Raw genomic sequence first — 27,987 nt, 5'->3', positions numbered from 1 at the left:
AGTAGGCGCTCTGGTGAGCTAGGGGTTGAGGGTAGGCGCTGGGTGGGACAAAGCCTGCCTATTGACAAAAATATTTATAGTTCTCGGACCCCCCCCTCTCATGAACAACAACAGAACTACTCTTCTTAGATCATGGTATAGCAGTGCTCGTGGATTATCTCTAGACAGTTTGAAATTTACGGTTGATTTCCGGCAGCTTTTAAACCAGACCGGGGCTGAAACCGGATTTAGACAGTTATTTAGTTTTAGATATTGTAAAGTGGTAATTATAAAGCAGTTGTTGCACATTTTAACTTAATAAAACAGTTATAATGTAATTTTTACATATATAATATGATAAATATTCTGATAAACTGACAAGGTGACTGCAACTGTGTCCCGGCTCAATCATATCATCAACTACAAGCGAAGATAACGTAATACAACATCTGACTTTATACTTTTCAAATTATACCGATGTTTATTTACAAGATATTTAAATCCCTCATTAATAAATTAATCTGGTTCAGTTAATAAATTGTTTTTTAAAGTTTGAAGTGTTAGTGATACCTTACTTCAACAGAATCTTTAAGTTTATCAAGTAGACTACACATGAGAGGATAATCCTCAACTAAAGCACCTTTATCAGGATACATTATTACTGTGCACTTAACTCGTGCTCGTGACATGGCAATATATAAAAATTCTGAATCAAATGATAACTTGACAGACCCTCCAGTCAGTGTCTCACATGCATAATCAAATAAGGGTTGCAAAACTATAACTGCAGGCCATTCTTTTGAATATGTTGACATCACCTCCCTTGGTGTTATATCTTTTGAAAAGAATATCCCATCCACAATGGTTTTAACTAAATTTTCATTGTCATCCCAAGTATCGTAAATAATACCCACATCATTACTATCTATCATATCATCAAAACATAATTCATTAAATTCTTTGCCAAAAATAGAATAAATAAGTTCCTCATTAAACTTTTGCAGAACATGAACGATAGTTTTTGGTCCATGTATGTAGTGCCCGGGGGCTTGTAAAATGGCTAAATCATTTCTAAATGTCGATACAAGGTTTCCCGGCTCAATGATAATATGTTCTCGAATAATTGACAATGTTCTCAACAAATCAGAGGTGTTTCTCAAGTTCTTTGATAGACTTACTAGCTGTGTAGATGATAGTTTGTCGTTAAAAAGTCTGGCTAGTCTAGAGTCATGTCCGAACCTTTCCTCCTCATCATCAATAAAATGCGGGTTTTGTAACGTGTCACATGAGATCCAAACATGACAAGAACATGACAGTTCGAACAATGATTTGAGTATTTCATAGTCTTTATTGCTGTCTTCTTTTACTTTATCCCACCTGAACACTCCTTGAATATCGTCGAAAAACACGTGAATTCCTTTTCCTTGGAATAAACGTATTACGTTTATTAGCCACGCTTTGCCAAGACGTTTGATATACGTAGTTTCAGTATTAAAATCCCTCGTCATTATTATGACAACTTTATTGTCATTAAGATAGCCTCTTATTTTATGCCAGATTTCATCAGCAGGTTTACCAATCATTTCTCTAACAACAATAGAAACGTGCTTAACACCTGCTTTTTGTAGCGGCTTATGTAGATGCTCAGGGGATGTCATGGCGTCACCAATGTCAGACGTTTCACAGAATAAAACAATTTTGTTGTCTTCACTTGACAATGCTAGTTGTAGTATCTTAGCTAGTAGTACAACAGTTTTACCAGCTCCAGCGGGTCCATTGATCCACAATAACCTCTCATTTGAATTTATCAAATCGTACTGTTGTTTAGTCAAGTTTTCTATTCCTAAAAAGTCCTTGACGATCTTGGGTGATGGAATAACGTCAGGGTTATTGCTCCTGAAGGTAACTCTTCCTAAACGCAGTTGCTCGCCGATTTTTACTATACACTTACCCAAACTACATTCGGACTTATCGCAAATGGTCTTGTCTGTACACCATATAGCTAATGATAAGTTCCTAACATCTTCATGTTTGGTACGAAACTCAGGACGCAAAGGCTCATCCAAGACAAGATCACTTACATTGTCTTTCCACCAATCACTAAAATCGTCTAAATCTTCTTTGAAAATTATTGATGAAAGTTGACCCCTGCTTATCGGAAATTCTTTCTTGAATGCTTTTTCAAAGTTGGGGTAAACAGTAAACTGGAGAACTGTTAACCGTTTACAAAATCTCTTAACAAATTCTACCATCTTGTTCCTCTGGTCCAGTGATTTCTGGAACGTTTTTGCCAATGTTTGTGACTGTTGATCTTTGTTACACTCAGGGTCTGGTTGATTCCCCCGATATGACCCCTGGGGATATCATGGCGTTCACCAATGTTCCACGTTTCAAGATAACACTTATTAGTTGTCTTCACTGACAATGCTTATGTCTGTAGTATCTTAGCTAGTAGTACAACAGTATTTACCAGCTCCACGGGTCCATGATCACAACTAACTTCTCATTTGTTGTATCAAATCGAACTGTAGTTAGTCAAGTTGTTATTCCTAAAAAGTCCGTGACAATTGTGGGTGATGGAGTAACTTGAGGGTTATTGATTCTGACGGTAAATGTCCTGAACGCAGTTGTTTGATGATATTCACTACACGCTACCCAAACTACATTTGGACTTATCACAAATGGTCTGTCTGTACACCATATAGCTTATAATAAGTTCTAACATCTTCATGTTTGGTGCGAATCAGGATGTGTAAAGGGCTTCATCCCAAGACTAGATCCTTACATTGTTCTGTCCACCAATCACTTAAATCGTCTCCAAATCTTCTTTGAAAAATTATGATGAAAGTTGATCCCTGCTTAGCGGAAATTCTGTCTGAATGCTTTTTGAAAGTTGGGGTTAAACGGTAGAAACTGGAAAGTACTGTTAACGTTTACACTATCTCTTAAAAATTGTAGCATCTTGATCCTCTGGTCCAGTGTTTCTGGGAAAGTTTTGCACAACGTTGCGACTGTTGATTTTTGTTTACACCCCGGGTCTGATTGATTCCGATTGACCCATTATTCTTCACTTCATAATTATACAAAGTAGTTTGGTGAAATCACTACAAGTCGCAACTCGCTCCCGTAGTTGCTCTCTTGTTACACTCTGTACATTTTCGTTTTAACATGGTTAAATTTCCCACGATAATATGGGAAATGAAGTATATCAAAACTTGAAGAACAATCAAAATATCCCTCACATGGTTCTCTAAGGCTCTGGTATTACATAACTCAGCCTCGTAGTTGAGTTGCTGGTATCTGAGTTTTCAAAACTACATACGGGCTGATTCTTAGGGTAAAGGTCTACATACTTTTGTTGAGGAGCTCTGGGTAAAATGATGGGATGTTTGTTCTTCAGTGAACGTAGGGTTTCAATTATATCATTTCCATTCCGCAGGTATTTCTCGTACTGTGTTTCTTTCTTGGTCTAGCAATCTTCACTGTAGTGCAAATTTTTTGTACTTTAGTATAATTAAAACCTTGTCAGCTAAAGAAATATAAAACAATACAGAGTTTCTGACGCCTAGGAGTTTTCACCATCAAGTATCTGTACTTGGGGTTTTAGCGGAACTATTTTTCTAAAGATACAACTGGTAGTAAGAGGAGTCCGGATTGCTCCCTTGCTAAAACCTCCTCTCATTTCTTAGTAGAAAGCCAGCAGTCACACTTATATTATTGAGGTGACAACCAGCCCCCTTTAATGAAGGTACAGAAAGTGGAATTTAAGATGCAGAGTGATAACGAGTCGTGGCTCGTAAACGTTGTCCTGTTGGCGCCCTCCCGCTGAAAACAGCGCCCCAAGTTGGCGCCCCCTCCCTTTTGGTGCCCCCTCTAACATTGAATAAATTACGTGATTTTAGAGCATACGCCGGTAAATCTCTAAAAAAAGTGTTGCTTCTAGAGTAAAAATTGCGCAGGTTTTGCTAGTACTTTAGTTAAGTTTACGAAATTGTCCCATTCAAACAACGATTTGGCGCCCCCCCCCCACCCCCTCCCCCCCAAGGACGGCGGCACCCCCCCCTCTCCCCGCACGGCTGGATCAGCGGGGCCCTTCGTTACGCCACTGAATTAAAGACTCGTACAAATATAGAAAAATGTTGAATACTTAAGTATAAACATATTATCTCTTAATAACTTCGACTAAGTGATCACTAACTGTGCACGGAGTTTAATCAAATAACACGAAGAAATAAACCTCCGAAAAACTGAGAGCTCAAAGAGAAATGACAGAACAGATTACACTCGCTATTTATAACACGGTCCAACTCCCGGTACTTACATATTCACATTCCAGAACAACACCACACAACGACTACTCTTCTTTGATCATGGTACTTGAAATTTTGAATTTATGTGTGTGTTGTGTATGCTCGTATGTCGTGGATGTGTGCGTGCACGAAACTAAGCCGAAACGTTTTCACGGACCTTCCATGTAATCCAATAATAACGGTCCATAACGCAAGGGTATAATATCTTGCTAATAATTCACAACTAACGGGGCTCAACCAAAGGAATATAATACAGAATGTTTAACATGTTATAGGACCAACATTCAAGTGTCCATTAAAGAAGGCCACAGAGAGAGGGGGGGGGGGGGGGGGGGGGCGAGGTCCATTTTGACATTTTGGGATATGTTGTGGAGCTTGGCATAAATTTTCTAATGCTTTTGTTCTTATCGAAAAAGAAGAAGTTTTCCGTTTCTAAAATTAAGGTTTACATTTAATTTTATTGTGTAAATGAAAACTGCGAATGACTTTTGTTTGAAAGATCTTTCTTATTACAGTTGTAAAGTTACGCCCATGTTACTTAGGTCACGTGTTCTTCAAGTCTGTTAGTGTAGAGATGAAAATGATAATATAGATAGCAGGAACCCGTATATATAACCCTAAACGGTGCCAAGGACTCAAGAGACCTAAAATGATTAGTACCTATTTAAATTGGCGTTTTTGGACACCACTTGCGGGTCCAAATTTTGGGCTCTAAAATATTATTCTTGGCCAATTTTTCTATTTGTTCATGCTGATGGTTAGGCCATTAAAGTTATTTGACCCAGTCATAAAAAGTTTCAGGTTTGTTATCTTTTTACGGTTTTTGCAGAACGTCACGTTAACGTTGATGGCGTGTGTCAGTAAAATGGCACAGATATATATATATATATATATATAGTCTCGCATTTATATATAGTTAGATAACAGATATGTGGGCGTGGAGACGATTGACTGGCCTATAGAAAACTCATTGACTTAAGATTTGAGCAACAAATATTAAGAATCTGTAATTTACGAGCTTTCTAAAAGGTTAATTGATTAAACGGGTCAAACTGTTAACGTCAATTTCACAACAAACTAGGCGCTCTGGTGAGCTAGGCGTTGGGGTGGCGCCGGGTAGGACAAAGCCTGCCTACTGCAAAAATATGTATTGTTTCTCGAAACCCCTCCCCCTCATAATGGAGATGACAACAACATACTCTTCTATCATGTATTGCAGTGCTCGTGTATGATCTCTGGACGGTTTGATATTTCGGTTGAATTTACGGCAGCTTTTACACCGGACCAGGGCTGAACGGATTTCGCCGGATATTTAATTTTAGATGTTGAAAACGTGATAATTATAAGCAGTTGTACACATAATAAATATTAAACAGTATAATGCAATTTTTACCACATAACTAATATTTTGTTAAACGAACAATGGTCACTATACATAAATCCAAATGGGTGACAAAGTTTTAAAATTAATTTGAAAGGAATCGTCTAAATATCAGGCTTATATAAAATCACATACATTTACTTTTATTAGAATTATCATCAAATTACAACCAAATATAAGCAGTACAACTTCAGCTTACACTTTTCAAATTTATCATGACGTGATGATGTTTATTCACAAAATATTTGGGATTACGAAATTATAATTAATCTGGTTCAGTTAATAAATTGTATTTTCAAGTCTTGAAGTGTTAATGACATCTTACTTCAGCAAAATTTTGAAGCTTATAAGTAGACTTTTCATGCGATGATAATCCTCACGATATTCCCTTTTCAGGAAACATAATTATCTGTGCACTTACCTCTTGCTCGTGACATGGCCAAGATATAAATGTTCTGTATCGATTGAAAACTCTTTAATTTTATTTTTGAAAATCAAGGTGTAAGATCAACTAATTCTGCAATGCTATACTGCAGGCCATTCTTGGGAATATGTCGATAACACCATCTTCGTGTAATATCTTGAAAATAATATCCCATCCACCAATGGCTTTAAATCTAAATTCCTGTTTCCTTATTACAAGAGTATAAAGAATACCTACATCATTATCATCGATCATCTCATCAAAAACATTTAATTCATTAAATTTTTGTCAAAATCGGATTATATTAAGTTTTCATTAATCTTCTGCAGAACATGTACGATAATTTTTGGCTCATGTATTGTAGTGTCTTGGGTTTGTATAATTGCGAAACATTTTCTAAACGTTGATACAATGTGTCCTGCTCAATGATATGTTCTCGAATGGAATGACAATATTATCGACAAATCAGAGGTATTTCTCAAGTTCTTTGATAGACTTACAAGCTGTGTAGATGATTATTCGTCGCTAAAAAGTCTTGCTTGTCTAGGAGTCATCGGCGAAAACCTTACCTTCCTCTCAGATTATAAATTTGACTTTGAAACGGGTCACATGAGATCCAAAGTGACAAAGAAACATGGGACAGTTCTAACACTGCTTTAAGTCTCAAGTCTTTAATTTCGTACGCTTGCTCCCACCTGAACGTTTCCTTGATTATCGTGCAAAAAACACGTGAATTCTTTCCTTGAAATAAGCGTTATAAAGGGATATTAGGGCTCATTTTCCATACTTTTGATCCTCCCTGTTTTTAGCATCACACGCACTTAGATTTATTTGACACCTGATTGTCATTAAGATAGTCTCTTATTCTACGATAGTAGAATTCATAACCCAGGTTCATTCAATCATTCTCTATCGAGGGTATATAGATAGCTTTCAGAGGAATGGTTTGTTCCAACATTAATTCTGTAGCAACAGCAAAAACGTGCTAAACACCTGCTTTTTCTAGCGGCATATGTAGATGCTCTGGGGATTGTCATGACTTATACTGTGTACCCAATTTCACAGAAATAGCACTATTTTGTTTGTTCCTCACTTGACAAATGCTAGTTGTAGTATCTTGGTAGTAGTACAACAGTTTTTTACCGGCTCCAGGGGTCCATTGATCCACAAAGAACTTTCATTTGAATTTATCACGTCGTACTGTTGTTTAGTCAGTTGTCTAATTCCTAAAAAGTCCTTGTATATCTTGGGTGATGGGAATGACTTCGGGTTATTGCTCCTGAAGGTAAATCTTACTGAACGCAGTTTGCTCGCCAATATTTACTTTAACTTACCCATAAAACTACATTTGGGACTTATAACAAATCGTCGTGTCTGTACACATATCGCTTAATAATAAGTTCCTAACATCTTCAGTTTGAGTGCGAAACTCAGAGCAAAGGCTCATCCAGACTAGATTCACTTACATTGTCTTTCCACCAATCACTAAAATCTTCTAAATCTTCTTGAAACATTATTGACTCGAAAGTTTATCTCTGTTATCGAATTCTTCTTGGTTGCTCTTTCAAGTTGGGGTAAATGGTTAAACTGGGAACTGTTAACCGTTTACAAAATCTCTTATACAAATTGTACCATCTTGTTCTCTGGTCCAATGATTCTCGGAAAGTTTTGGCCAACGCTGCGAATGCTTGATTATTGTTCAACCAGTGTCTGATTGATTCCTGATATGGACCATATTTTCACTCATACTTACAAAGCAATTTGGGTGTACTAAAGTCGCACTCGCTTCTCGGTTAGTTGCCTCTCTCTTACACTCTGTACATTTTGTTTTAACAAGGGTTACATCTCCCAGATAATATGGAAATGAGTATATTCAAACCTATGAAGAACAATATATCTCCACCACTCAGTTTCTCCATAGCTCTGTTATACAATAACCTCAGCCTCGTAGTTGAGTTGCTGATTTCTTGTCGTTTTCAAAATACATACCGGGCTGATCTCCAGGGTAAAGGTTCCTATCATACTTGTGTTGGAGGAGCTCTGGTGTCACTAGATGGGATGTTTGCTCCAGTTGAACAGAAGGTTTTAATATCTCATTTCCTTTCTGCAGGTATTTCTCGTCACTGTGTTTCTTCCTGGTAATAGCAATCCTCACTGTAGTGCACATGTTAAGTTACTTTTAGTCACAATTAAACCTTGTCGTAAACCAAATGTAAAAATAAATACTGAGGCATGACCACTACTTGAAGCTTCACCATCAAGTATCAGTAAATAGAGTTTTAGGGAACTCTTTTTGATACAACCTGGTCGTAAAGGACTCCCGGATTTACCACTTGCCAAACACTGTCAATGTCTTAGGGGTCACCCATTATTGATAGGTACTAAATGGAACTAGGTCCCAAAGTGAAAAAGAAACGGGCAAATAAAAGGCCAACTTTAAAAATATCTTATTTACGTAGATCTTTATAAAACTACGATAAGTTATCACTAACTTTTCACGTAGCTAATCAAATAACACGAAGAAATATACCTCACGAAACACAAGAGTGGCACAAAGAGAAATGACAGAAAATGTAAACTCAGTAATTGAACTAGAGGATGCTGTTGCTTGACTGGTGTTGACAACATCAGACGAGATGCAGTACGGACAGTTAGCGCTGAACCGAGTGGATGAAAGAACCTTTTCGCGTAAAAAGGATGTGCTGAGTTAGAGTTTTAGCCAAAACTACATTTTTATATCCACATAACTTAACAACGTTAGATATTGAATTCGTCTCAATATAGCGACATTGAATCGCTAGGTAGCCGACATTGTCGCACATATATCGCTATTATATGTTGCTGTTACTCTATCGCAGTACAACCACACGTAAGAATTTTACCTCTCGAAAACACAGGAAGTGCACAAAGAGAAATGACGAAGTTACACTCACTCATTGTAACACGGCTCAGTCCGGTATAACTAATTCACATTCCAGTTTCAGGGGGGTGGGTGATGCAAGACAATTAATGTCAGTATTCCATAAAAACCCCAAACTGACATTGACATTAATGACATTATTGACATTAAGTTGAAATTAAATTTGTCTTGTAATTTGAGATTATCATTAATCGAAAAATATTCAAGATATTCACGTCTTTGCTTCTATGTAGTTAGATCGTTCAAAAAAAACAAACTGTCCTTGAATAATTATGAGTATGTTTTTATCTGTTGATCCTTTGTTCAAAAGAACCACCCAAAATAATTTCAGCTTCCAACTCTTCCATCTTCGGTACCCACGGCCACGAGGTGGTCCCCCTTTTTTAAAATTTTTAAAAAAAATTCGGGTTTCTTATACAGCGTAAAATATATAGAATCGGCTTTTTTTCGTAGAAGGAGTAATGTTAGCTGTTTAAGAATTCGTTATTCAAATATAAGTGCATGAAGGCATTTCGATTAATGTGGTTTTAAGTTCTGATGATGTTGAGAACCACGCCTTGGATGACAAGCCCATTAAGAAAAATTAAATTTCGGAAAACCCGTATATTATTTTAGTTTTATTGTTTAATGATCTGAATTTTATTCACATTTACATTTCCATTGTGATAGTAGTAGTGAATACTTGATGATATAAACGTTCTAATGTGCAAAAATATGGTAGAACTCCATAATCTATGGTCGAAAAATATCGTGTCAAATTTATGGTAGTATTCCAAAATTTTGCAAACTGACATTGACATTAATTGACATTAATTGACATTAATTGACCTTTAATTGGACAATAATTGATTAATTGGACATTTAATGACGTTGCAGCACCCCATTCAGACAAACCAGAGAACTACTTTCTAAGATCATGGTATTGCCAGTGCTCGTGAATTATCTTGGACGGTTTGAAAATTTACCGATGAAATACCGTGTTTAATCACAAGATATTTAAATCCCTCATTAATTAATTAATTTGGTTCAGTTAATACATTTTATTTTAAAGTGTGAAGTTGTTAATGATATCTTACTTCACAGAATCTTGAGCTATCCATGTAGACTACTCTTGCGATGATAATCCTCAGATATCACCTTTCTACAGGACAACATTTTATTGTGGCACTTATGGTTCCACGAGATGAGTACATTTTAAATTGTCAACAAATGTTATTAGAGTATTAGATTTAGTTAAATATGATTGAGTAATGAGTAGGGCATTGTAAGAAGTTATTTTTGATTTTCGCCATTGGTATTTGGGTGTGTTGTACCTCGTAATACATTGTCCATAGTTGTGGATACTGATGAAGAGGGGGGAGGAAGAGCCAATATCACGTTAAAAAACTAATATGGCTCACCCCAGGCTAGGAGAGGACCTCTCCATTATAAATAAATTTATAGCGTACATTTTTGTGTAAAGTTCTAGATTATTGGCATGATTCATGAATCTTGCAAAGCTGGGATTTTTAATGCAAGATTATAAGATTGGTACGGTTTTTTCTGTGTAGTGTTTTTAAAAGCATTTTAATTTCAATAATTAGGAAGCACTAGGACAATTATTATCAAATTAAATTATATACGATTATGATGATATATATATATATGTAATTATGATGTATAATATGTTAATTACTACTCACAAGGTTAGTCGTGTAGCAGACCATACACGTTCCGTTAATTGTATTGCGAGAAACCTGAAAAAGAGGGTACAGTAAAAATCATGATTCACTGCAAACTCCGATTTTCCACGGCTGCCTCTGTTTCCCAAACTCAGCGGTAAATCAGTTTATTTGAGTAGATACTGTTTATGATAACTGACACGTAAGTGAAATTACCGAAGACTGGTCATGGGTTTAAAAAATAAAGTACCGGAAATCTCCGGTTCAAATAAAGCGGATCTTGGTTCCAATATATTATCATTTAATTTAATTCTAACGGCTATTTTTTCTACAAACATACTGGGGGGGGGGGGGGGGCCAACCATATTAAAGTATATTAAAATGTAGGATTTTTCCCGATTTTGACCCGTGGATATACTTTAATATACTTTAATATACCTACAATATACTTTAATATATCCCTATCTCCTTGGAGGCCTACATCAAAAATTGTTGCCCAAAATAAGCTTGAAATGCAATTCTTAATCGATTCCAAAAAGTTCATGAAAAAATATTGAAAACTGATCGAGTTATTTTAATTTTAACGAAGTCATTTTGGCTAGTATTCCGAACCGAGATATTATGTGCAATTTGCCCAATTTTGTTCATGGAGGTCTTTTTACTTAGTATCCACTATATTCAACAAACACTGAATTATATCTTTCACATAGAGTTAGTCTCATTAAAAAATATTGAAATTTTATCGAATTTGGGCAAAAGCGAATTTGGGCAAAAGTGTATGCCCAAATATGGGCATATTTTTTCCCGATCCATGACTCAAAGATGCTGAAGGCACAAAAGAGTCAAGGACAAGGGTTAGCGATCGAGGTTTTTTTTATATGGTAGCTTTGCGACCGTGCCTGCAAGCGTGCGACCGCCGTACGTGCCTGCGAGCACTGTTATCGCCCACGTGACTACCTGCGCAAAGTTATTTTGCGTGATAATCTTAATTATAATTGTTGGCGCGCGGCGCTGAACCAACCAAGTACATTATTAATTTCATCATGTGCGTATCCCACTAGGCACTAATTGATAGCATATTATTATTATTTTGAGTTAGTATTACTATTTTGCACAGATCCGTGTCAGGTTGCATAAACAATAAACATATGGTTACATAGAAGTATACACGATTTTCAAATTCAATATATAATTATATTAACTGGGCGGCGCTCGGCAGTCCGCATGTCACTTCGCCATATTTGCATGTTTATATAAACAGTAAAGACTGGGCCGTCCCCAGGTTGTACTTGTACGGAATATGAAAAATACGCCATCACGGATCGGGAAATTGAGCGGCCATCCACAAAAGAAAAGCGGCCGCATTTCTTCTTTTAAGCTCATAGCTCAGCCAATTTTTGACCAATCTGGATGGAAATTCATGTACTAGTCCTAAAACAGGCTTATCTTGCGAATCTGAGTGAAAAATATAGTTCATCATGTAAATCTTAACGAAGAATATAAATCTTCTAATTGTAGGTATATTAAAGTATATTAAAATGTTGGATTTTTTCCGATTTTGACCCGGGGATATACTTTAATATACTTTAATATGGTTCCCCCCCCCCCCCCCCCCCCCATACTGTGTTTTCCACGTACTAAATGAAACATAACACTACAGCAGGTGATTGATAACAGCAAATTAACTTATGTTATCAGAAAATAAGAATGTTCTAAAATATTGTCCGTTTCCTTTGGTCAGTCGTTTAGGTTTTATATTGATAACTAGATATATTAGATGAGGATACTGGCGGGGAGGTGAACAATATTTGTTCGACACATGACAATAATTCTGGGCTTTGATTGGTTAATTCTGGAATCTGATTGGTTAATCTCTGTCACGTGTCAAAACCAATATGTTTCACCTCTCCACCAGTAGTCATATCAATATTGTGCGATAAACCGATATTAACAATTATCAGAATTTATTAAGGAATTTGCTGGTTCTACTTTGACCAAAAAGTAATGACAGCTTCGGGGCCAAGAGTATTGCTACCATTTCTGATTTTATTTTCCGACGAGGTAATTTGAGACAATTATCAATTAACACTAGCCCTGCAGCGAAGATTACTATGACCAGAAATGAAACACAGTACGAGAAATACCTGCAGAATGGAAATGATATATTTGAAACCTACTGTTCAACTAAAGACAAACATCCCATCATGTTACCCAGAGCTCCTCAACAAAAGTATGTAGACCTTTACCCTGAAGATCAGCCCGGATGTAGTTTTCAAAATGATAGAAACCAGCAACTCAACTACGAGGCTGAGGTTATTGTATACAGAGCTTTAGAGAAACTGAGTGGGGGAGATTTTATTGTTCTTCATAGTTTTGAATATACTCATTTCCAATATTATCTGGAAGATTTAACCCATGTTAAACGAAAATGTACAGAGTGTAAGAAGAGAGCAACTAACCGAGAAGGCGAGTGCGATTTTGTAGTGATAACACCAAACTGCTTTGTAATTATTGAAGTGAAGAATATGGGTCATATCGGGAATCAATCAGACCCTGTGTGTAACAATAATCAACAGTCGCAAGCATTGGGCAAAACTTTCCAGAAATCACTGGACCAGAGGAACAAGATGGTACAATTTGTTAAAAGATTTTGTAAACGGTTAACAGTTCTCCAGTTTACCGTTTACCCCAACTTTGAAAAAGTATTCAAGAAAGAATTTCCGCTAAGCAGGGATAAACTTTCGTCAATAATTTTCAAAGAAGATTTGGAAGATTTTAGTGATTGGTGGAAAGACAATGTAAGTGATCTAACATTGGATGAGCCTTTACATCCTGAGTTTCGCACCAAGCATGAACATGTTAGGAACTTATTATTAGCTATATGGTGTACAGATAAGACCATTTGTACGAAGTCCAAATGTAGTTTGGGTAAGTGTATAGTTAAAATCGGCGAACAACTGCGTTCAGGAATATTTACCTTCAGGAGCAATAACCCTGACGTCATTCCATCACCCACGATTGTCAAGGACTTTTTAGGAATAGACAACTTGACTAAACAACAGTAAGATTTGATAAATTCAGACGAGAAGTTTTTGTGGATCAATGGACCCGCTGGAGCTGGTAAAACTGTTGTACTACTAGCCAAGATGCTACAACTAGCACTGTCAAATGAGGACAACAAAATTGTACTATTATGTGAAACGTGTAACATTGGTGACGCCATGACATCCCCAGAGCATCTACAAAAGCCGCTAGAAAAAGCAGGTGTTAAGCACGTTCCTATTTATTCTGATACAGAACCTATTGATGAACTCTGGCGTAAAATAAAAAGCTATCTTAATGACAATCAAGTTGTCATAATAATGATTAGGGATTTTAAAACTGAAACTACGCATATCGAATGTCTTGGCAATGCGTGGCTAATAACCTTAATACGTTTATTTCAAGGAAAAGGAATTCACGTGTTTTTCGACGATATTCAAGGAGTGTTTAGGTGGGATATGCCAAAAGACAGCACAAATAAAGACTATGAGATATTAAACGCATTGTTAGAACTGTCATGTTCTTGTCTGCATGTTTGCATCTCATGTGACACGTTACAAAGCCCCAGTTACAAGGCTGATGAGGAGGAAATGTTCGGAAATGACTCTAAACTAGCAGAACTTTTTAACGACAAATTGTCATCTACACAGCTTGTAAGTCTATCAAAGAACTTGAGAAACACCTCTGATTTGTCGAAAACATTGTCAGCAATTCGAGAACATATCATTGAGCCGGGACACATAGTATCAATATATAAAAATGATTTAGCCATTTTGCAAGCCCCCGGGCACTACATACATGGACCAAAATCTATCGTGCATGTTCTGCAAAAGTTTAACGAGGAACTTATATATTCTATTTTTGACAAAGAATTTAATGAATTATGTTTTGATTATATGATAGATGGTAATGATGTGGGATTTCTTTATACTCTCTGTGATCCTGATAGTAACATAGAAAATTTAGTCAAAACATTTGTGGATGGGATATTATTTTCAAAAGATATTACACCAAGGAGGGTGATGTCAACATATTCAAAAGAATGGCCTGCAGTTATAGTTTTGCAACGGTTGTATGATTATAAACTTGATACACTGACTGGAGGGACTGAGAATGTTTCATTTGATTCAGAACTTTTATACCTTGCCATGTCACGAGCACGAGTTAAGTGCACAGTAATAATGTTTTTTGATGAAGGTACGAAATTTGAGGATTATCATTGCATGTGTAGTCTACTTGATAAACTCAAAGATTCTGCTGAAGTAAGATATCACTAATACTTCAAACTTTAAAATACAATTTATTAACTGAACCAGATTACTTTATTAATTAGGGATTTAAATATCTTGTGAATAAACATCGGTAAAATTTGAAAAGTATAAGGCCTAATGTTGTACTACATTATCTTCGCTTGTAGTTGATGATATGATTGAGACGGGACACAGTTGCAGTGACCTTGTCAGTTTAACAAAATATTTATCATATATAATATGTGAAAATTGCATTATAACTGTTTTATCAAGTTATTATAACGTGTAACAACTGCTTTATAATTATCACTTTACAACATCTAAAATTAAATATCCGTCTAAATCCGGTTTCAGCCCTGGTCCGGTTTAAAAGCTGCCGGAAATCAACCGGAAATTTCAAACCGTCCAGAGATAATACACGAGCACTGCAATACCATGATCTAATAAGAATAGTTTTGCTGTTTTTCATCTCCCATTATGAAGGGGGGGGGGGGGGGTGGGGGGTCCAAGAACAATAAATATTTTTGTTAGAGTGCATTCATTTAAAGTTTTCATTTACAATAAAATAACATGAAACGGAAACGGAAACTACTTCTCTTTCGATAAGAACAAAAGCATTAAAAAATTTGTGCCGAGCTCTACAACATGTCCCAAAATGTCAAAATTGACCTCCCCCCTCTCTCTGTGGCCTTAATTTTTTAATGGACACTTAAATGTTGGTCCTATAACATGTATAATTATATTGTTGTTATATTCCTTTGGTTGAGCCCCGTTCGTTTTGAATTATTAGCAAGATATTATGCCTTGTGTTATGACCGTTATTATTGGATTACATGGAAGGTTCTGTGAAACGTTTCGGCTTAGTTTCTTGCACGCACACACATGACGCACACACTTGACTAACGAGCATACACGTCACACACACACAAATTCAAATTTCAAGTACCATGATATAAGAAGAGTAGTTCTCTTGTTGTTCTGGAATGTGAATTATGTAATACCGGCCGGAGATGAGCCGTGTAACAATTAGTGAGTGTACCTTTTCTGTCATTTCTCTTTGTGCTCTCTGTGTTTCGTGAGGTTTATTTCTTCGTGTTATTTGATTATCTTACGTTGCAAAGTTAGTGATAACTTAGTCGTAGTTAATCAGATGCTGTTGAAGTTGTCTTCATTTGTATGTGTCTTTCTATGTCTCTTAGCACCTTTAATTCTACATAAAAAGATTTACTCTCAATTCAGTTTCTAGAGTTAAGATCCGTTTAACCGAAAAAGAGATTGATATCCGGCACTTTCCGGTCCGGTTGCCCAAACCCCAGACCAGTCGGTTCCACATAAATCGAGATAAATTGGTAATAGTACTTAAACAAATCACTATAACATCCGTACTAAACTAATTAAATTATTACATTATGAAAGTGGGGGGGGGGGGGGGGGGTCCGAGGACAAAAATAATTTTTCCCAGTTAACAGGCCATATCTTACATGGCGCATGCACATTGCACGCTACCCCTAGCCAACCAGAGCGCTTGTTTGCCGTAAAATCTCGTTAGCTTGAAGTCGCGACTCACGAACGTACACACCACACGCACATTCCAGTACCATGATCTAAGAAGAGTAGTTCTGTTGTTCTGGAATGTGAATTATGTAATACCGGAATATGAGCCGTGTTATAATAAGTGAGTGTAACTTTTCTGTCATTTCTCTTTGTGCTCTCTGTGTTTCGTGAGGTATATTTCTTCGTGTTACTTGATTATCTTACGTTGTTAAGTTAGTGATAACTTTGTTGTAGTTATTAAGATCTAAGTTAATTAAGGTATTTCAACATTTGTCTTCATTTGTACGTGTCTTTATCACTCTGCATGTTACATTCCACTTTCTGTACCTGTAATTAAGGGGGGCTGGTTTTCACCTCAATCAAGCAATAAGTAATGACCACTGCTTTTCTACTAAGAAAGTGACAGAATTAGCAAGTGGCAAAATCCGGGAGTCCTCTCACTACCAGGTTGTATCTTTATAAAAATAGTTTCGCTAAAACCCTAAGTACTGATACTTGATGGGCGATAGCTTCTAGCGTTAGGGCCCCGGTATTATTTTACATTTGATTAGCTGACAAGGTTAATTAAGACTAAAGTACTTAACATTTGCACTACAGTGAAGATTGCTATGACCAAGAAGGAAACACAGTACGAGAAATACCTGCGGAATGGGAGTGAGATATTTGAAACCTACTGTTCAACTGGAGACAAACATCCCATCATGTTACCCAGAGCTCCTCAGCAAAAGTATGTAGACCTTTACCCTGAAGATCAGCCCGGATGTAGTTTTGAAAACGACAGAAACCAGCAACTCAACTATGAGGCTGAGGTTATTGTATACAGAGCTTTAGAAAAACTGATTGGAGGAGATTTTATTGTTCTTCATGGTTTTGAATATACTCATTTCCAATATTATCTGGGAGATTTAACCCATGATAAACGAAACTGTAAAACGTGCAAAAAGACAGCAACTAACAGAGAAGGCGAGTGCGATTTTGTAGTGATAACACCAAACTGCTTTGTAATTATTGAAGTGAAGAATATGGGTCATATCGGAAATCAATCAGACCCTGGGTGTAACAAAGATCAACAATCGCAAGCATTGGCCAAAACGTTCCAGAAATCACTGGACCAGAGGAACAAGATGGTACAATTTGTTAAAAGATTTTGTAAACGGTTAACAGTTCTCCAATTTACCGTTTACCCCAACTTTGAAAAAGCATTCAAGAAAGAATTTCTGATAAGCAGGGATAAACTTTCGTCAATAATTTTCAAAGAAGATTTGGCAGATTTTAGTGATTGGTGGAACAACAATGTAAGTGATCTAATCTTGGATGAGCCTTTGCATCCTGAGTTTCGCACCAAACATGAAGATGTCAGGAACTTATTATTAGCTATATGGTGTACAGATACGACCATTTGTGATAAGTCCAAGTGTAGTTTGGGAAAGTGTATAGTGAACATAAACGAACAACTGCGTTCAGGAAAATTCACCTTCAGAATCATTAACCCTCAAGTTATTCCATCACCCAAGATCATCAAGGACTTTTTAGGAATCGACAACTTGACTAAACAACAGTACGATTTGATTAATTCAAATGAGAAGTTCTTGTGGATCAATGGACCCGCTGGAGCCGGTAAAACTGTTGTACTACTAGCTAAGATACTACAACTAGCATTGTCAAGTGAAGACAACAAAATTGTGTTATTCTGTGAAACGTATGTTATTGATGGAAACATGACATCCCCAGAGCATTTACATAAGCCGCTTGAGAAAGCAGGTGTTAAGCACGTTTCTATTTGTCGTACAGAAATGGTTGGTATTTCTGCTGATGAGATCTGGCGTAAAATAAAAGGCTATCAAGTTGTCATAATAATGCTTCAGAGTTTAAATGGTACAACTGAGGATATCGAACATATCAATAACATATCGCTAATATACTTAATACGTTTATTTCAAGGAAAAGGAATTCACGTGTTTTTCGACGATATTCAAGGAGTGTTCAGGTGGGATGAAGTAAAAAAAGACATCAATAAAAACTATGATATATTTAAAGTATTATTAGAACTGTCATGTTCTTGTCACGTTTGGATCTCATGTGACACGTTACAAAGTCCTCTTTATATTGCTGATGAGGAGGAAAGGTTAAGACATGACTCTAGACTAGCCAAACTTTTTAACGACGAATTGTCATCTACACAGCTTGTAAGTCTATCAAAGAACTTAAGAAACACCTCTGATTTGTCGAGAGCATTGTCAGTCATTCGAGAACATATTATTGAATCGGAAAACCTTGTATCAACATTTACAAACGATTTCGACATTTTACAAACCCCCGGGCACTACATACACGGACCAAAAACTGTCGTGCATGTTCTGCAAAAGTATAACGAGGAACTTATATATTCTATTTTTGACAAGGAATTTAAAGAATTATGTTTTGATGGTATGATAGATGGTAATGATGTGGGTATTCTTTACAATCTTTGGGATAATAACACAGATAATTTAAGTAAAACCATTGTGGATGGGATATTATCTTCAAAAAATATTACACCAAGGAAGGTGACGTCAACATATTCAAAAGAATGGCCTGCAGTTGTAGCACTGCAACAGTTATTTGATTATAAAGCTGAGATACTGACTGGAGTGTCTGTTCAAAATGTTTCATTTGATTCAGAACTTTTATACCTTGCCATATCACGAGCACGAGTTAAGTGCACAGTAATAATGTTTCCTGTAAAAGGTGCAATACTTGAGGATTATCATCGCATGTGTAGTCTACTTGATAAACTTAAAGATTCTGTTGAAGTAAGATATCATTAACACTTCAAACTTTAAAATACAATTAATTAACTGAACCAGATTACTTTATTATTTAAGGATTTAAATATCTTGTAAATAAACATCGGTATAATTTGAAAAGTATAAAGCCTGATGTTGTACTACTGTATCTTCGCTTGTAGTTGATGATATAATTGAGCCGGGACACAGTTGCAGTGACCTTGTCAATTTAACAGAATATTTATCATATATATGTAAAAATTGCATTATAACTGTTTTAGTAAGTTATTATGTGTACCAACTGCTTTATAAACACCTCCGGGATAGAATAAGATTCTGAAAATCCCGGCTCCAGCTAAATAGATTCTGATAATCCAGGCTCCCAGCTGTTAGTTTTTTCCCGCTGAATAAATAACCCCGGCACAGCTTTTATAATCCCGCCCCGCTAATTTGGCTCAACAAGATTTGTTTTGTTTTGATATTCCATGAGAATTTCAACCGCGCACTGTCACGTGTTTTTATGACGTGTATCACGTGACTAACTACTACGACGCGCATTGGTAAAAAATGTCACGTGACCTATGGCTTAACGTAAGAACTATAAATACACTCGATCTACGTATCGGTCTAATTGCAAGCGCTGGCAAAACTCCAGCACACTGCTTACATTACTTAAACTCTTACATTAATTGGACCAGTTCCATAACTTGTCTCGACGGTTACATTTGATTTTGTCTGGTTCGGTTAATTTTGTCGTGTTTGATATAAGCCATGTATTATAGTCGTCTACTTTGATGAACTTCATGACACGATATCATTATTAGCTTTTATCGCTTGCCAGGCTTAACTCGACGCCCCTTATCGATATTCATATTCATTCAACGTTCTGACTGAGGAATAATGTTAAGATATAACGCCAATTTCAAAAGTCATAGTACCTTAGTTGTATTTATTTGGTAGTCCCCAATTCCATTTCATATTTTCCATAATGATCTCATATAGCTAGAATTAAGAGTAAAATGTCAAATTTGTTGGTCCTAGCACTAACCCGGAGGGGTTTATAACACATAACACCGGCACGCTTAAGTTATATTAAAATAACCCCTCGTGCTAAAGCACGTCGGGGTTATTTTCATAATGATCCCTCGTGCTTCGCACTCGAAATTATTATAAATTTTTCCCGCACGTCGCGGGAAAAATTGAAATATAATCCCTGCGCATGCCGGGGTTATGTGTGTTATAATTATCACATTACAACATCTTAAATTAAATATCCGTCTAAATCCGGTTTCAGCCCTGGTCCGGTTTAAAAGCTGCAGGAAATCAACCGGAAATTTCAAACCGTCCAGAGATAATACACGCACATTCCAGTACCATGATTTAAGAAGAGTAGTTCTGTTGTTCTGGAATGTGAATTATTTAATAGCTGGAGCTAATCCGTGTTAGAATTATTGAGTGTAACTTTTTTGTAATTTCTCTTTGTGCTCTCTGTGTTTCGTGAGGTCTATCTCTTCGTGTTATTTCAATATCTTGCGTTGTAAAGTCAGTAAAAACTTAATTGTAATTAAGTTAAAGTTGTCTTAATTTGTATGTGTCCTTCTTTGTCTCTTAGTACCTTTAAGTGGGCATACACCAAAACAGTGGTTTGTGCCGTCCAGACCAAATGACCTCATAGGCAGTTCAGTGACCTACTAGCGCACCGTTTCCACACAAAAAAATTATTTTGAGAATACCTATTTTTGTAATCGAGCATTTTCTGGTTGAGAGTGCAATTTTCGGACAAAATTATTTTGTGGTTGAGACGCTATAAGTTAATCATTTCTTGCGGTATCGGGTTGAAATTTTGCTCGTCGTTTATTGACATCTATTTCAAGGTGTTTTTTTTTTTTTTTTATTGTAGTTGACGAAATGAGAGTCTCCACTCAGTGTGTTAAAACATAATTCTTTGTCGACGTTTCGGCTACATGCCTTTGTCATAAACAGGACGTACTGAAAACTTACATAGCTGCAAAGATACAATGTTAAAATAATCTATTAATACTACGAAATATAACAACAAAAAAATAACATCTTGAAACACAACAACAATCACAAATTTATCCAAAAGAAACATAAAATATAATGGCTAAAAGAATCCACACCGCAACAAACCGTGAACAATTCCTCATAGTACTACAAACATTTTACCAAGATAGCTCCTTCATAAAACTGATTAATCAAAAATAATCTAGGTTTATAAGTTCAATATTACATTAACTTCCAAGTATATTTTATCCAATCACCTTCATTTACGGACTCAGACAATTGAGTATTTATTTCTGGGTTTTCACGTTTTATTAGAACCGACTGCCACAATTGACGGTCCACATAGTCTTTACATCTTTTTCGAACTATAAACCGAAACGGTATGTTTGGCATTGAAATGTCTGCATGCTCCTCTAGAGCTCTAGGTAGTGCTTCCCCATGGCCGTAGATTTGTTGCCATCCCTTACTGATTTGTAGTGTTCCCAGGCTCTACTTCTTTTAAACCTACCAGTTTCCCCAATGTAGGACTTATTACATATTTGGCATATTAATTGGTAGCAAATGTTTTTGATCATGCAGGATTTATCGCACTGGTAGCATTTGCTGTCACTTTGTTTATTGCATTTTGTTTGCTGTAGGCTAGATCTTGTTAAAGCTTCCATGAGACGTTTTCCTGATGTGAATGTTACCCTGGTGGAATCCAAGAGGTTTTGATTTCTTAGGGTATAGTAGACTTTTCGACACGTCTGTTCATTTATATAAGGTAGATCTAGCCTACAGCAAACAAAATGCAATAAACAAAGTGACAGCAAATGCTTCCAGTGCGATAAATCCTGCATGATCAAAAACATTTGCTACCAATTAATATGCCAAATATGTAATAAGTCCTACATTGGGGAAACCTGTAGGTTTAAAAGAAGTAGAGCCTGGGAACACTACAAATCAGTAAGGGATGGCAACAAATCTACGGCCATGGGGAAGCACTACCTAGAGGAGCATGCAGACATTTCAATGCCAAACATACCGTTTTGGTTTATAGTTCGAAAAAGATGTAAAGACTATGTCTAAAAAGAGTAAGGAACATGCCAAGCCTTCTCCCTAAATCCATCAAAGAACTTTTCCCTCACGATATTCCCACCTATAATTCCACATACGAACATAACCTTTCTTGGTTCACAACTTACAACGGCCCAACATTTAGAAATACTCTTTTCTTCAAAGGACCCATGCTCTCTATTACAAAACAAAGTAAGGATGTAACTATTCCAAGTTCTACCTTTTCAATTGAAATCTTTAAAAATTCAGCTAAGCGCGAACTCCTCAAGCTGCAAAGCTCAGGAGACGATGAAAATTGGCCAAATTTCTTACTTTATAGTATACCTGGGCTAAGAAAGTCTCAAAGAGAAGGGCGCTCGCAGATAGACTACAACACCGAGTTAGTAAGCGACAACGCGTAAAGAAAGATCACTCGCGACAAATGACCATGATCTTTTATCAACAACATATCATTTTAATTTCACTGCCATTATGCAATGCCGAATTTACATCTGCCGCGCAAAACTTTTTATCTATTATTATTAAATAGTAATTAGCATGTTTACAAATTGCGACTTCAACCAGTTTTGCAGACCGTTAGTTATATAGTACTTTTAGTAGGGCATTTATTTTAATATATTTTATTTTACATTATTATATTTTAGTGTGACTTCTATAATTTCATTTATGTAATAACCATTGATTAATAAATTGCGGCACACGCCAACCTCCACCGTGGGGTTTCAAAACAAAAATGTGGACCGTCAATTGTGGCAGTCGGTTCTAATAAAACGTGAAAACCCAGAAATAAATACTCAATTGTCTGAGTCCGTAAATGAAGGTGATTGGATAAAATATACTTGGAAGTTAATGTAATATTGAACTTATAAACCTAGATTATTTTTGATTAATCAGTTTTATGAAGGAGCTATCTTGGTAAAATGTTTGTAGTACTATGAGGAATTGTTCACGGTTTGTTGCGGTGTGGATTCTTTTAGCCATTATATTTTATGTTTCTTTTGGATAAATTTGTGATTGTTGTTGTGTTTCAAGATGTTATTTTTTTGTTGTTATATTTCGTAGTATTAATAGATTATTTTAACATTGTATCTTTGCAGCTATGTAAGTTTTCAGTACGTCCTGTTTATGACAAAGGCATGTAGCCGAAACGTCGACAAAGAATTATGTTTTAACACACTGAGTGGAGACTCTCATTTCGTCAACTACAATTAAAAATAAATGATTGACCCACTCATAAGAGCAAAACAAGATTACCAGTATTTCAAGGTGTGTGTAAAATCTTGATATCGTATCTAAAAAGGCTGGTGTGTTATGAATTTTTAAAGTCAAAAAGCTAAAATTGTCCTTTTCAGGCTTATTTTAACAAAAAGACAGTCAGGGAAAATCGGATTGATTTGATGCTTGACATCAAATTGTTCTCTGAATTCTGGCGCAGTTTTTGATGCCCTCAAAAATGTTTTTACTCATTCAGCTTCAGATCAGAAAATGTGATTTTTTATCTGCATAGCCAAAAAATCACATTTCCTCCCATAACTTCAAAGGGAAGCATTTTAGGGTGTTTTGTTGTTCATAACTCATATATAAATGTGCTAGTTGCGGTTATTTTGCACCCTTCAAAAAGTCACTAGCACATTCCTATCAAAATTTTGGCTTTTAGGTCCAATAGATCTGAAGCTGAATGAGTAAAAACATTTTTGAGGGCATCAAAAACTGCGCCAGAATTCAGAGAACAATTTGATGTCGAGCATCAAATCAATCCGATCTTCCCTGACTGTCTTTTTGTTAAAATAAGCTTGAAAAGGACAATTTTAGCTTTTTGACTTTACAAATTCATAACACACCAGCCTTTTTAGATACGATATCAAGATTTTACACACACCTTGAAATAGATGTCAATAAACGGCGAGCAAAGTTTCAACCCAATACCGCAAGAAATGATTAATTTATAGCGTCTCAACCACAAAATAATTTTGTCCGAAAATTGCACTCTTAACCAGGAAATGCTCGATTACAAAAATAGGTATTCTCAAAATAATATTTTTGGTGTGGAAACGGTGCGCTAGAAGGTCACTGAACTGCATATGAGGTCATTTGGTCTGGACAGATTTGGTGTATGCCCCCTTAATTCTACATAAAATAATTAACTCTCAATTCGGTTTCTTGAGTTAAGATACGTTTAACCGAAAAAGGGATCGACATCCGGCAGTTTCCGGTTCAGTTGCCGAAACCCCAGACCAGTCGGTCTAACATAAATCGAGCTAAATTGTAAAGAGTACTTAAACAACTCACTATAACATGAGTACTAAACTAATTAAATCATTATATTAAGCTGTAATAACGATAGTTTCTCCGTAAAATGAAACCTGACACTGCACCAGGTGTTTATGAATGTTAGAGGTCATATCAACTTACATTAATATAAATGCTCGTGTTCTTCCTTTGGCTGTGCTTTGTTCGTTTTAAATTCAACAACATGATGTTCAACTTTGCATTATAACCGTTAGCCGTTATTATTGAATGATAATTGATTGGGAATTTTAGGGAATGTTAGCCGTTAGGGAAGGTTTAGGAAATGTTTCTGTAATAAACTAATGTAGCTTCTAGCATCAGAGCCTTGCTATTATTCTTAATCTGATTGGCTGACAAGGTTAATCGGGATTAAAATACTTACTATTTGTTAAATTAGTGCCAACTTAATCGTAGTTATTGAGATCTACAGGGTGGCCCAAAAGTAACAGCCCACACGCAACCCTTTTATAACTAACGTTATTCGTTTCAGAATTACACAAAAATTTCAGAGAACATAGATACGGGTCAAACTTAAATTTCCTGAAAGTTTCGATAAATTTCAAAGATTAAAGAGGGTGTGGCACGCCACTCCCTTATGTTCACTATTTTCACCATAAAATGATAACGATTTCAGTTAGAAACTTCAAAGATTCTAGACACATTTGGTTTGATAATTGAACTTTGAAGTGCTTTCCCAAAATTTTAATTTGGTTGTTCACAATTTTACAGAGTTATGGCCCTTTTAAGATCTTTCAGATACGTGATCCCGGCACTTAATCAGTGATTTCGTCACCCAATCAGTAATCTCATCGGGAGCTATTCGCTAGCGTGCAATATACTGATAGTGAGGGCAGAATACTGATAGTGAGGGTGACCGACAACTGAACCCAATTGAACCTAGTTCCCACGCAGTTAACAGGCACCCAATCAGCTTAATTGGGTGACCAATCAGCTTAAATCCCAAAACGACAACTGAACCCATGTCATATCACAACTGCCCCGAAATCGGAAATACGACAACTGAACCCAACGATCGGATTTTCAGGTTCTCCTTCTTCCGAGGGGACTGTGCATGTGGTCATTATCACTATAGGATAGATCATGATCACTGTAATTTAGAGCATTGGAGCCCTGTGCTTACCCCGGTAAAATATTCAGAAGTGGAGAAAAAAGTTAAACTTATTTTTCTCCGCATTTGGTGAATTGTTTTGTTGCTTGTATGACAAGGCGATAATCCTTTGTAGTGAGAAATTATCCACTATGTCTGTCACACTAAGGTAGAAGGAGTCAAAGTATCCTCCTCGTTGGTAAGACCACTTCGGGCACTGCACTGGCCAATAAAGTGGTTAATTGTCTCCTCTTCCATGTCTCCATACTCGTTTGAAATGAGTGTTGGGCAACGTTCTCCATCTTTCCCTCATTGTCAGAGCCTTTTTCGGTAAGAGAGTCTGCATTTTCGTTACCTGTCAGGTTACTTGGCTCAATGGCTCTGATTACTTGGCTCAGGTTAATTAACTCAGATCTCGTGTCTTCTGATGCTTTGGGAGGGCCTGCCATGGTACAGATCTCGAGCCTTGGGTCGGATCTCGATGCTTGAGGAGTAGTGGATCGTATCCTTTTTGGCACGGACAGAGTTCAGAGCATAATTGAAGCGGAAAGCTGCCGACCAACTCCTCTCAGTAAGACAAAACCTCCTCACCGATACGAAGCCCTATCTAATGCCTACCCGAAATCAACGTGGAACTACCAAAACTAGAGTCCCTCGCGAGAATTGTCCAAAGATCACAAGCACCAAAGTCCAGCTCTGCCAACGAAATTATAGCACTAGAAACCAGGCAGCAGCTAAACTAGAGCGGTATTTGGAAACCTGTTTATCTGTTAGTTAAATCAGACCATTGATTGAGTGAATATATCACTGATTAAATCACGTATCTGCAAGATCTTAAAGTGGTCGTAACTTGACTTAGTTGTAAACAATCGAATTGAAATTTTAGGAAAGCACTTTAATTATCAAACCAAATGTGTCTAGAAACTTTGAAGTTCCTAGCTGAAAGCGTTCTCACTTTATGGTGAGGCGTGCCACACCCTCTTTAAAGCTTTAATCAATGGAATTTTACGAAACTGTCGGGAAATTTAAGTTTGACTCATATCTATATTTATTGAAATTTGTGTGCAATTCTGACACGAATTACGTGAGTTATTAAAGGGTTGCGTGTGGGCAGTTACTTTTGGGCCAACCTGTATGTTAATTAAGATATTTTAAAATTGTTTTTATTTGTACATGTCTTCATCACTCTGCATGTTACATTCCACTTTCTGTACCTGTAATTGAATAAGAGGTGACCGCTGGTTTTCTACAAATAAAGTGAGACAGAGCTTAATTTAACAAAATTCGGGAAACCAGGTTTCGTTAAGTTCCGCTAAATCCCTAAGTACTGATACTTGATGGGTGATAGCTCCTAGCATCAGGGCCTCGGTATTATTTTACATTTGTTTAGCTGACAAGGTTAATTGTGACTAAAGTAATTAACATTTGCACTACAGTAAGGATGGCTATGACCAAGAAGGAAACACAGTACGAGAAATATCTGCGGAATGGAAATGAGATATTTAAAACTTACAGTTCAACTGGAGACAAACATCCCATCATGTTACCCAGAGCTCCTAAACAAAAGTATGTAGACCTTTACCCTGCCGGATGTAGTTTTGAAGACGACAGAAACCAGCAACTCAACTACGAGGCTGAGGTTATTGTATACAGAGCTTTAGAGAAACTAATTGGTGGCGACTTTATTGTTCTTCATGGTTTTGAATATACTCATTTCCAATATTATCTGGGAGATTTAACCCATGTTAAACGAAAATGTACTGAGTGTAAGAAGAGAGCAACTAACCGAGAAGGCGAGTGCGACTTTGTAGTGATAGCACCAAACTGCTTTGTAATTATTGAAGTGAAGAATATTAGTCATATCGGGAATCAATCAGACCCTGGGTGTAACAAAGATAAACAGTCGCAAGCATTGGGCGAAACGTTCCAGAAATCACTGAACCAGAGGAACAAGATGGTAGAATTTGTTAAAAGATTTTGTAAACGATTAACAGTTCTCCAGTTTACCGTTTATCCCAACTTTCAAAAAGCATTCAAGAAAGATTTTCAGCTAAGAAGGGATCTACTTTCAACAATAATTTTCAAAGAAGATTTGGAACATTTTAGTAATTGGTGGAAAGACAATGTAAGTGACCTTGTCTTAGATAAACCTTTACATCCTGAGTTTGGCACCAAACATGAACATGTTAAGAATTTATTATTAGCTATTTGGTGCACAGACAA

General features: G+C 36.5%; 2 protein-coding genes across 2 annotated transcripts in view; one reads left to right on the top strand and one right to left on the bottom strand.

The window, feature by feature from the left end:
* Positions 1-27,987, bottom strand: part of LOC134824909 (E3 ubiquitin-protein ligase ariadne-1-like) — a 69,533-nt gene that overhangs the window by 18,223 nt on the left and 23,323 nt on the right. The window contains 1 exon segment of the mRNA XM_063836916.1: positions 10,697-10,750. Coding sequence (XP_063692986.1) covers positions 10,697-10,750 — 54 coding nt within the window.
* On the top strand, positions 17,123-19,514 carry LOC134825235 (uncharacterized). Its single transcript, XM_063837383.1, has 2 exons — positions 17,123-17,248; positions 18,463-19,514. The coding sequence occupies exons 1-2, from the start codon at positions 17,170-17,172 to the stop codon at positions 19,326-19,328; spliced, it is 945 nt and encodes a 314-aa protein (XP_063693453.1). The 5' UTR covers positions 17,123-17,169; the 3' UTR covers positions 19,329-19,514.

This window comes from Bolinopsis microptera, chromosome 13 (assembly GCF_026151205.1).
Source record: "Bolinopsis microptera isolate Bmic1 chromosome 13, MBARI_Bmic_1.0, whole genome shotgun sequence".
In the NCBI taxonomy this organism is placed as follows: domain Eukaryota; kingdom Metazoa; phylum Ctenophora; class Tentaculata; order Lobata; family Bolinopsidae; genus Bolinopsis; species Bolinopsis microptera.
The sequence above is the reverse complement of the archived record's forward strand: the minus strand, read 5'-3'. Positions and strand labels throughout refer to the sequence as shown.

Bases quoted from the DNA above. Each gene is read 5' to 3' on its own strand.
- LOC134825235 (XM_063837383.1), top strand. From the start codon at position 17,170: ATGGGAGTGAGATATTTGAAACCTACTGTTCAACTGGAGACAAACATC. The intron at 17,249-18,462 runs GTATGTAGACCT...GTTTATTTCAAG, and splicing joins CCCAGAGCTCCTCAGCAAAA to GAAAAGGAATTCACGTGTTT.